General features: G+C 37.9%; 1 protein-coding gene across 1 annotated transcript in view; it reads left to right on the forward strand.

Annotated features, from left to right (window-relative positions):
• Window positions 1-274: 274 nt before the first annotated feature.
• The window catches only part of LOC103581241 (CD109 antigen-like), a gene marked incomplete at both ends in the record, with an annotated part of 22,447 nt that continues 11,055 nt past the window's right edge, over window positions 275-11,666 (forward strand). Inside the window, 4 exons of the mRNA XM_008563128.1 lie at window positions 275-314; window positions 2,864-2,948; window positions 10,374-10,470; window positions 10,733-10,874. Coding sequence (XP_008561350.1) covers window positions 275-314; window positions 2,864-2,948; window positions 10,374-10,470; window positions 10,733-10,874 — 364 coding nt within the window. The remainder of the gene's footprint in view (window positions 315-2,863; window positions 2,949-10,373; window positions 10,471-10,732; window positions 10,875-11,666) is intronic.

Raw genomic sequence — 11,666 nt, forward strand, 5'->3', positions numbered from 1 at the left:
AAATGGAAGTCAGATTAAGCAATAAATTATAGAGACAGGTAACTTTTTTTTGTTAGCCAATTGGCAAGAAAAAACTCACGAAATCTCACAGGCTTCATGTTGCAGTTGACTAAAAATAAACTTCTAAAAATTAAAATAAACTGTTTTGTTCATTAAATCATTATAAATGTAATTAAAAAAATAATTTTTAAATCTGTTTATGCAGGTAGGTAAGCAAGCAAAATAATTAAATAACTCATGTATTTTCTCGTGTGTTTTTTCTTTCTCCCACTAGGACCAGACATACTATCAATCATTTCAGGTTTCAGAATACGGTAAGAGTTCCTTAATTTATTTTGAGAGAAAAAACATCTTTTACTTTCCACAGAGTTAAGGAAAGTTTTCAAGAAATGTGTTATTTAAAGTAAAAATCCAAATGGAAGTAAAATTCTGGTGTTTCTTATAGGCCTAAACATATATTTTTCTTTGTAAATGTTCTAAAATTTCATTATAAAAAAAAAAGTAGAAAAAGATCACCTATTGTCCCATTATGCTGGTCTTTTTCCTATGCACAGTGTTTATGTGTTTCTACTTTGTTGTGATTATAACACATTTATTTATTTTTATTTTTTTATCTTTTTGTCCTTTTTTGTCTTTTTTCGTGACCGGCAACGGATCGCAACCCTCAGTGTCGCGCCCGTACCGGACCGGGACTGGCAACGGGATCGCAACCCTCTGCGTTGCTCCCGCACCTCATTCAGCCAGTGAGCCGCCGGTCTGTATGTGGGATCCGAACCCTCAGCGGGAGCGCCGCCGCGCTTCCCAAGTGGCGCACTGTAGCAGTGCGCCACCGGGCCGGCCCATATAACACATTTAAAATTTTGTACTTTTTTGTTTGAAGCTTAACATAAATTGTTTTCCAAATTTTGTATTTGGTCAGCAATGGTAAAGACCCCTCAGATAAATCTCCTTTTTGTACGTGCCACACATAATATTGTAGTTAGAAACACATAGAAAAAAATGGTGGGACCCAGATGTTTTGTTGGTAGACGGTGAGGAAAGGGAGATGACAGTGAAAGCTAGGATTGCAGTATTAGTTTATAATTAGAACAGCTATTTTGAGGTTACACATGAGCTTTTTTCATTTGACTTGTGCCACTTTTTAAGATTGCATTTCATTCAGGCAATAGAAATTCTGGAAAGAAGTTTGCCTTACACCTCTGTGGCTCGGGCTCATGTATCTCATACGAGTATTGTCCTATCTAAGTCTCATGATCACCTAGAACAGTGATCAGTAAAGTGTTCTCCTGTAATGGATCAGGTAGTAATATTTGAGGCTCTGTGGGTCATATGTCTGTGTCATAACTACTCAGCTTTGCCTTCGTAGCTCTACAGCAGCCATGATGCAATAAACCTTGTTTTATGGACATGGAAATTTTAATTTCATATAATTTTCATGTGCTGTGAAATATTATCCTTCTTTTGATTTTTTTCAACCAATTAAAATTGTAAAAACTATTTTTAGTTCATGCTGGTCATAGTTTGCTGAACCCTGATCTGGAACTGTGCTGTCCAGGTGGGGGCTACTTAACTGCATGTGACTATTGAGCACTTGAAATGTGACCAGTCCACATGGAGATGTGCTGTAAGTGTAAAATATACACCCAGATTTTGAAGACTTAGTACAAGAAAAAAATAAAGAAAAATAATTCACTAATAATATTTTTAAATTTTTTTTTTTCTTTTGTCTTTTTCCGTGTCTGGCAACGGATCGCAACCCTCAGTGTTGCCCCCGTACCGGACCGGGGACCGGCAACGGGACCGCAACCCTCGGTGTTGCTCCTGCGCCTCGCTCAGCCAGCGAGCGGGAACCGGTCTGTATGTGGGATCCGAACCCTCGGGCGGGAGCGCCGTGGCGCTTCCCAAGCGGCGCACTATCCAGTGCGCCACTGGGCCAGCCCTTAAATTTTGATTATATGTCGAAATGATAATATTTTGGATATATGAGATTAGGTAAAATATTGCAAAAATTAATTTCATCTGCTTATTTTTACTTTCTAAATGTGACAGCTGGAAATGAAAAATTATACATGTGGCTCACATTTCATTTCTTTTGGATAGCCCCGATCTAGAAGAATAAGTCATAGGGAACTAACATTTTCATAGGCTATTTTCATATCACATTGTGGTGGTACTGGGTAGTTGTATGTTTTTGACTGGGGTGCAGTGGAGGAATTGATTCTCAACTAATGTTTGAGGAGGGGGCATTCGAATTTCCTTGTGTTGACTGTTCACCTCTGAGTGGCCTCTAACTTCTGTGCTGGTGGAGGACCTTGGAAGGAGGTCATAGCTGACCCATGTGACTTTTTTGATTTTCCCGTCCTAGACTGGCCTAGAGTCCAGGTATGTCTTGGCATATTAAGAGTCTTTAGCTTTGTTTGGAGCTGGATGTCTGCCCTGTATTGTTGACCCACTGGGCTTCTTGACACTTCTCTTATGTTAATTGAATGATGAGGTGCCTTGTAGTGAGACTTAGATCTATTTCTTTGATCAGTGAAGTTACAGAAAAAAACATTTCTATAGACTGGAAAGAAACAAAAACTTTTTATTCTGGTGGAGTTCTTTATTTTAAATATAGTTTTAATGTTTATAAAATATCTCATATCTTTTTTATTTAAAGCTGACCAAAGCAGAGATTTCTAGTTTTTGGTGAAACAAAGGACTTGTCATCTGTGTTAACATGTTATTTGGATCCTAATGAGTCTCCGTTGAAATAGTACTAGCTGTCAACTCCTTCAGAGTAATTCTATTTTTTATTTTGTTCAGTCGAAGATGATAGTAAAATAGATTCTTTAAAAGATTTACCCTTGCTTTTCTTTTCAAGTATTACCAAAATTTGAAGTGGCTTTGCAGACACCATTATATTGCTCTTTGAATTCTAAGAATTTAAACGGTACCATTACGGCAAAGTAAGTATCATTTTTTTATATGACCTTAAACTATTATAAAACTAGATGACAAAATATTAGCAAAATGTTTTGCTTATTAAAGTATGCTAATGGACAGTAAACAACTATCTATAATAAATAATTAACACTTGACAGTTCTCTGCAGGTCTTTGCATTTATCTCTGCTTTTAAGCTGATCCAGTCCTAAAATATTTCTCATGGACTAGTGTCTTTCTAAGACTAATTCAGGGATTTAACTTATGGATAGTGCCAGATTTTTTTTTTTAAGTCATATCTTTCTTTATTCCCTATTCAGATGACATGGAGTTGAGATGACTTACCTCTTAAATCCTATTTTTTCCATCAATAATGGAGATTGAGCTCTTGCGGGAGGGGGCTGGTTGTCTTATTGTAATTAGCAGATGAGTAAATGACCCATATTCATCCATTTCAGCATTAAGTGCACAGAGACTTCCCACCACCCTGCATAACAAATGGGTGGTGTTGCTCATGATTGTGACCCACTGGCTTGAAAAGCATAACATTTTGTTTTGCGGGGGCAAAAAGCATCCTCAGAGTTCCAGACTAATGGTTCTCAAAAGTACCTGAGGGACTGCCGTCAGGTAATTCAAGGACTGGTCTCTTGTAGCTTTTATTTTTGATTGATCAATATTTGTGCTTTGGTTTCTGGAACTTATTTGGCTTCATAATTTATTTCTAAGAGCTAATAAAACCAGACCTCACCTTGCTGCTGTCCCATCACTGTATTCCTTGCTTGGTGAGGGTTTGTTGCCATGGCAAGTGATGGGCAGCAGTGAGTCTCATGGCAGCAGCAGTCTGCAAACCAAAATGTTCTGAGGACTCCTGCTTTAGACTATTTGGCAAAAAATCATGTGAAACCCACGCAACACAAAGGCAAAACATATCTATAATTTGTACTGTTAGTTTTCTGCCCATGTTCAACTAAGAGGCCACTTCCAGTATGAATTTGGGTACTGTGGATGGATTTATGGTTTAGAAAACGCATACAAGCTTGCATTTGACGTAATTATTATATTGCACTTGATCTTAGCCAAAGGTTAAGCATTCTGTCTGGGTTTTATTTTGAGTTCTTTGACTAATGCTTATAAAACTTACTGGGTAAAAATCCACACAAACATTGTATATGGATCCATACAATCCATGTTCACATGGATTGGGTTGAGTCTGGATATCTTCTTTGGTTCTGTTTTTGGTTTTCAGAAGTGTGCCAGGGATATAATATACTCAGTAAAATAGTGGTTCTTAAACTCTGGTAATTCTCCAGAAATTTTCTCATGTAACTTTAGGGAGTTGTGTACCCCCTGAAGCCTTACAACTAACACCTTCCTCCCCCTAGCCCAGTAGGAACCCTTGTAGTTTCATGGACATTCTCATGGTTGATCCTTTTTGAGTTACTAATGGTTGAGAATGGCATGACAATTTTGATGGCCTCCTGGCATTTCTCTACAACCACCGTGTTGTATTCTCATCATTTTCCTTAGTTTATGTATCAGTTAAGATTCAACCAGAGAAGAAGAACCCATAGGAGATATAAATAAAGAGATTTATGCCAAGAATTGGCTTACATAATTGTGGGGCTGACTAGGCAAGTTCAAAATTCATAGGGAAGGCTGTCAGGAAGGGGAGGGGAGGCTGGAATTCTCAGACACAGCTGGAGTTGCTTCCACAGGCAGAATTTCTTCCTCTTTAGGGAAGTCACAGCTTTGCTTTTAAGGCTTTTCATTCGATTGAATCAGGCCTATCCAGATTATCTAGGATAACCTCCTTTACCTAAAGTCAACTGATGATGGACTTTAATCACATCTACAAAATAACTTCACCTTAATACTTAGATTAGTATTTGATTGAATCACTGGGGACTTTAGCCTGGTGAAGGTGACACACCAAAAAGACTATCACAGCATCTTTGGCTTGTCTGTTATGGATAGTGAGCCTTCTTGTTGCCATTTAAAGTTCTCAGATCTGGTGCTCACTTAGGCAACATGTACACTGAAGTTCTCAGATCTGGCTAGTTCTGATGATTGTCCCTTCTGCGTACTCACTTCCTATTAAATCTCCTTCCTTCAGAATATTAGCACAATGTTTTATTTATTAAAGTATGCTAATTGGCAGTAAACCAATAAAGCACTTGAGGCTTCAGTTGTCTAGGGATGATGTCCATGGTATGACGAAGGAAGGTAGTTCTAGCCCTGGGCCGTGCAAATCTTCTGTGTGAATTCAAAGGAATTGCCACCAACATGGCCTAGGCCCCTTTCCCCAGAGGCCTGTGAATAAATCATGACCATTCCCTCTCCACCCCAGCTGTCATGAGTTCTGGGCCTACCAGTGCAGTTTCAGCAGAGTCTGCTTTGGCCTCTAGGGTGGAGAATTAGATGGAGAATATAATTTACAACTTTGCAATAGATAAGGAAAATCTTTTGAGTTCCAGGGGTCTTTTATCAGTATGTTTATCAGTATATTTTATTTTATAAAAATTAGTATATTAATACTGGCATATGCTATTCTATAAATACTTTTTCTATTCTATAAAAAGGTGGAAAGGGTTATCATCATCATCATTACCATCTTGACTGTATCTGTCATGATGAAAGCAGCACCTCTTTTCCCTTCAGAGGTGAACTCCTCCACGTGAGCCTTGGATACCGTCATCTATCAGAAGAACTCAAGTCCCACTTCCTCTTTTGCCTGTGTCTCAACTTCTTTCATTTGGTATCTTTAACCTTTTGCTCTTTAGCGGCATCTCCACTCTGTGTTTAATCGTTTCTATTATTAAAAGAAACAAACCCTTCCTGGCCTGCTTGTCTGCTTCTTCTCTCTCCCTCCTGCACAGCCAGTTAGAGTTGGTTTCCACTTCTTCACATCCCATTCATCCTTCAGCCACCTGAGCCTCCCACCCTCACCGTGTCATTGAAACTGCTTTCATCATGGTCACAAAGACCTCCTTCTTGGTCCACCTTGTGGGTGTTCTTTTAGGCTTTTACACATTTTTTTTTTCCTTTTGCAGCATTTGACATTGTTTTCCACTCCCATTTCCTTTCTGGTTTTCCTCCTTTTCCTTGGCTACTCCTTTGAGACTCTCTTCTGTCCATCTTTTAAAAATTTTTGTTTCTTGGAGCTCCATCTTTGTCTCTCTTCCCTTCTTTCTTTACACATTTACTCAGTTTTCTTCACCATGGCCAGGGCTTCTGTTACATAATTTGATGGTACCTAAATCCACATCTCCAGCCACATTTCTGTCTTAAGGTGCAGACCCTCATATCTCTCTGTGCACTAGACACACCTGCTGGGTGTCCCACAGGTGCTTTAAACTAAACATATCATCTTCCGCCAAACTTGATTCTGCTCTCGCATCTCTGTCTTGGTGGACCACGCCTCATGTGCACAGCTGCCCAAGTCAGCTGCACTCTTCCCACTCGCTAATCCCATAGCCGCTTGCCATCCAATGCTATCGATTCTATCTCATTAACTTCTCTCAAATCCATCTACTTTTCTCCATATGTGCACAGCTGCCCAAGTCAGCTGCACTCTTCCCACTCGCTAATCCCATAGCCGCTCGCCATCCAATGCTATCGATTCTATCTCATTAACTTCTCTCAAATCCATCTACTTTTCTCCATTGTCACTTCCTTGATTTAGGCCAATATCATCTCTCTTTCCTCAGTTACTATTTCAGTTTCTTAAATGTTTTTCCTGACCCCAGTTTTACCTCTTCCAATTGTTTCTCAAATACTTTAGTATCTCTTGCAAGATTCTTTTCTAGTTTTATGTCTTTTGACACATTTCATCCAGCCTATTCTCTACTGTTCCAAACTCTACTCCCAAGTTTTACTTGTGCTTTCAAGAATGCAAACTGCTGTTTCTGACCAATAGGCCTCTACATAGGCAATTTCAAGGCTTGCTGCTTGCCCCGAACCCTCTATCCTTGTACCTCTCATATAGCACTAGTCACACAGAGCTGCCATTTGCTAGTCCGCCTCTTTGAAGACGGGGCTGTTCTTGTTTACTGTTGCACCATGACTCCTCGTACAGTGCCAGCCATGGAGTAGGCATCCAATAAATATTTATCAGAAGAACAGATGGATAAACAACATTACCCGTAAGATTTCAGTTGCAAGCTGTATATAGCACAGCAAAGGTCTTCATAGCAAATCAAAAGCTGACTATTTGGAGTTCTGAGGATGCAGGAAAAAACAAACTCAGTTTCTCCTATACTCTTACTCAACAATCAACACAGAAGGCTTCTGTGACTTCTGGTCACCAAGAAGTGTGTGGATATTTCTCCCCACCAATAGCCGATCAATCAATTCTACAGTGGTGTCTTCTAATTCAATTCAATTCTGACACTATCTACCTGGAGATCAGATCACAGGTTGAAGGCTTAGTCCCACAAGATTGCCCCGCTTCAGATGCCAGTCTCAAGAAATTGGTTGTCATCTGTATGTCTGACTGATTGGCTATAAGTTAGGGTTTCCACTACCCTCTCCTTGGGTTTGACTAATTTGCTAGAGCAGCTCACAGAACTCAGGGAAACACTTTACTTACATTTACTGGTTTATTGTAAAGGATAGTACAAGGGATATAGATGAGTTGCCTAGGTGAGGCATGTGGGAAAGGGTGGAGAGCTTCTATGCCCTCTCTGGACGTACCACCCTCCAGGAACCTCCATGTGTTCAGTTATTGAGTGACCTAGAAGCTCTCTGAACCCTGTCCTTTTTGGCTTTTCTGGAAATCATTGACCGTTGGTGATCAACTCAACCTGTAACCCCTCTGCCCTCCCCTGAGATTAGGGGGTGGGACTGGAAGTCCCTACCCTCTAATCATGCCTTGGTCTTTCTGGTGACCAGCCCCCATCTTGAAGCTACCTCGCGTGGCCAGCCATCAGTCAACTCCCCAAAATATATTTGGCACTTTGAATATTCCAAGGATCTTAGGAGTTGTATGCCAGGAAACAGTGAGAAGATGAAATATATATTTTAGAATACCACAGGAGTGAGCCAAATTGAGTTGTAAGGGCAACAGGTTTGGTCTCATTACCAAACTAGGGGGTAGGGAGTACGGTCTGAAATCAAGTGGTTCTTTGGATGTATTTTGAAACATGGGTTCTGTTGTCTTACCATTTGGATGGTTAGTATTAAGTTATAGAGATGATTTTGTAAATACTTATTTCATAATAGCTATTATAGTCCTCTCTATGAGTTGATGATCAACAATTTAGGTTACTCTTTTGCTGGTAGCCTTCTGTTCCATCGAGGCTTTAGTTAATGTGCAGAGAATTGTTAGAAATTTCTTGGTAAGAAGGTTAATAGGCTTCTTTTAGTTTTGGAATCTTTAACTGAAGTGAATAAAAAATAAAAATATTCATTTGTTTATTAGCTTTGATGTGAACATCTGCTTATTATTCCTACTTCGTTAAAAATAAATAATAAACTCTTTCCCACTAGTCACCATGAGTTCTAGAGTATTGTAAAGAAAATAACAGCATATAGATGGTTTTGTTACATAACTCCTGAGGACAGTAGAATTTTAAAAATATTATTGGAACTAAGGTTTATTAAAATGTATTTATTACTTGATGAATTGAAATATTTGTATCCCAGAAATGACATGAAAAAAAAAAAAAGAAGGTGGGTGGGGAGAAACATGAATTATACTGATAGGTTCACTTTTTTAGGTATTATTTTACAAACCTTTTGTGCTATTGCTGTTTTTGGGAAAAAAAATCCTTGTTTTGTTAATGATACTATCTTTGATTAGTATCTTTGATTTGCTTTTAAAAATGTCTTCAGCTATTATTTTATGTGTTGTCAGCACCACGCTCAGCCAGTGAGCAAACCGGCCATCCCTATATAGGATCCGAACCCATGGCCTTGGTGTTATTAGCACCGCACTCTCCTGAGTGAGCCACGGGCCGGCCCTATTATTTTATGAATACTTAGTTTATTCCTAGTGCTTCCAGATTCTTTTTAGGACAATAATTGTGAGTGTCTTTGTTTCATAATTATTATATTCAGCTTGGTTCTTGCAAAGCTAAATCTGCTTCACATTTAAATCAAAATTAAAAATATTTGTGTCTGAGATACTTTAAATTATGTCTGAATTATACAGCTCCCTGTACTGTCAGATGATATACCTCTTTTGAAATACAATATTCTGGTATATTCTAGTTTTGATTTTATTTGCCGTTTAACAAGATATAAGCAATGTTAGGTTTCAAAGGCTCTTCTTTTGAGTTAGTGAATTTGATGCTAAAATGGCTTACCAGGCTTTCCACTAACTTTACTGTTTTTGCTTGGAAGGCTGGTACATTTGAAGTATATTTATATTTTTTCTTCTTAATTTGGAATATGCAACTTTTGAGTTGAGTTGATCCAGATGAGGGGCTGTTTCTGTGTTCAATTAATGGATTAAGGAAGCAGCAATTTACTGTTACGATTTAAAGATTGCAAAGCAAAGTTGACTTCTATGCTTGGCTCAGCATTTCGCAATAGAGATGGAAGGAACCCAGGAAATGCATTTAAAAAAGGCTTTCTGGCAATAAAATGTTTACCACAGATAGCCTTTTCTTTACATGAAGAGATTCCCATAATGAGAGGGAATTAAATGAATACATAGAATGCTAAGTAGCAGGGAATGAGATTTGACTCAAGAAAAGTGTGTTACTAGGAATTAAAAAATCACTCTTACTTTAAATTTTCCTGCAAAAAACCAGTTTTTTAAATCCATGAGCGCATTTGGTGCTCCAGAATCTATGGTCTAATAAACCCTCCTGGCTAATGTTGGAAGATGCAGCAATAGGCCATGACGATTGCAATTTCAGCTAACATTTAAAAATCTTCAAAAGCTGTGAATTCTCAGGAGCACGAAGTTAATTGGCCAGGTCAGATTTCTAGGAGCGAAAGGTTTTCATAATCTTTTAAAAATCTTTGAACAGGAAACTGTCGCTTCCAATTATGATCAGATTTTCTCTAGGATCTCTCAGATGGTCAGAGGCTGGGTAAAGTGTGTATTACAAATTGTTTTAAGGTACATAGTTAATAGTCTTCCCGTTTTGGACACTTAATTTCAGGAATCACCATTTGTTAAGGACATTCTTTGCTGGGTTTAATTTTAAAAATACATAGTAAGAGTATGTCTTTAGTGTAATTCTTTTATGTTGGATTGCTAGGGCATGCTATTGACCAACTGAAGGAAGTGGATAGGTTAGTGCCCATCCTTTTTTTTTTCTTGGCAGCTGGCCACTATGGGGATCTGAACCTGTGATCCTGGGGTTATAAGGCTGCACTCTAACTTACTGAACGAACTGGCCAGCCCTCATAGTGTATACTTTTGAAAGTAATATTTTCATTATGTTGCTATGCAATATCAAATTGAAAATGTAAAAAAAGCCTGTTTATTATTTTTCAGGTATACATATGGGAAGCCAGTGAAAGGAGATGTAACACTTACATTTTTACCTTTATCCTTTTGGGGAGAGAAAAAAAATATTACAAAAAAATTTAAGGTAACTTTTGCAGATATTTTATAACTTTTAATGGGAAAAATATGTGTACTTTTCTAGAAATAAGATTTTGTACTAAATTAACAAAAGATTGATTGTAAAAAAAATCAAGAGCTTTCCAGCATTGGACAAGTGAGAATTTACTCAGCAATGGTGATTCAAATGGAACCAGTCATCATATCGTTGTGATTTAATTTGAGTATAATTTCTAAAATTTGAATTGCTAAAGTGAGAAATAAAATTGAACTTTTTTTTAACAAAATAGATAAATGGGTCTGCAAACTTCTCCTTTAATGATGAAGAGATGAAAAAAGTGATGGAGTTTTCAGAGGAGTTGTCTGAACACGTGGATCCGTCTTCTCCTGGGCCTGTAGAAATTTTAGCCACAGTGACAGAATCACTCACAGGTTTGTAGACTTTGAAGTGAAGGTAAAGCTATTGATGTGGTGCTGCTATGTCATCTTTCTTTTATAACTAGCATTTTTATTTGGGAGCATCATTGCCTTTTTAAAGATGCTATTTAATTTTGAAATTGTCATGATTATTAATTAGTTTCACTTGATGGATGTTTTTATAATAAAGGGGAAATTTATTTTCTATGAAAGGCTGTACTTCAACCACATGTGATAGCTATTTGTATTTTTTTTTTAACTCCTTTTTCAGCCTGAAAACTACATGGAAAGGCCTGCTTTTTCAGCGGGCTATATTCTTTTTTTTATTTAAACCATTCAACATCTTCTGAAATCTCACCTGCTCCTAAATAGTTTTCTCTTTTAATAAGAAAATAAAGGTTAATTCCTTGGACTTTTCTGTTACTATTTCAACAGCTTTAACCAATCCCTGAAAGAGCAAATGACTATATTGTCAATAGCCTTTCTCTGCTGGGGTGCATGTCACTGAGGGTGGATGGCACTAATGGTGCTTAAAATAGGACTGTGTGGTTCTCTTAGTGTCGAGGCCAGTATGGGAATGAGGCTTATGTGTCCTGATATTGTAAACCCCTTTGGCAAGTAGCTTAGATGGAGAGATTTGGTGGGTAGAAGCTGTTGGTGAAATATTACTTTTGCGTTCTAAATGGTATAATTTCCAAAACAGGTATCTCAAGAAATACAAGCTCCAATGTATTTTTCAAGCAATATGATTACATCATTGACTTTTTTGATTATGCCACCATCTTGAAGCCAGCTCTCAACTTCACA

The sequence above is a fragment of the Galeopterus variegatus genome, unplaced genomic scaffold, assembly GCF_000696425.1.
Source record: "Galeopterus variegatus unplaced genomic scaffold, G_variegatus-3.0.2 Scaffold12637, whole genome shotgun sequence".
In the NCBI taxonomy this organism is placed as follows: domain Eukaryota; kingdom Metazoa; phylum Chordata; class Mammalia; order Dermoptera; family Cynocephalidae; genus Galeopterus; species Galeopterus variegatus.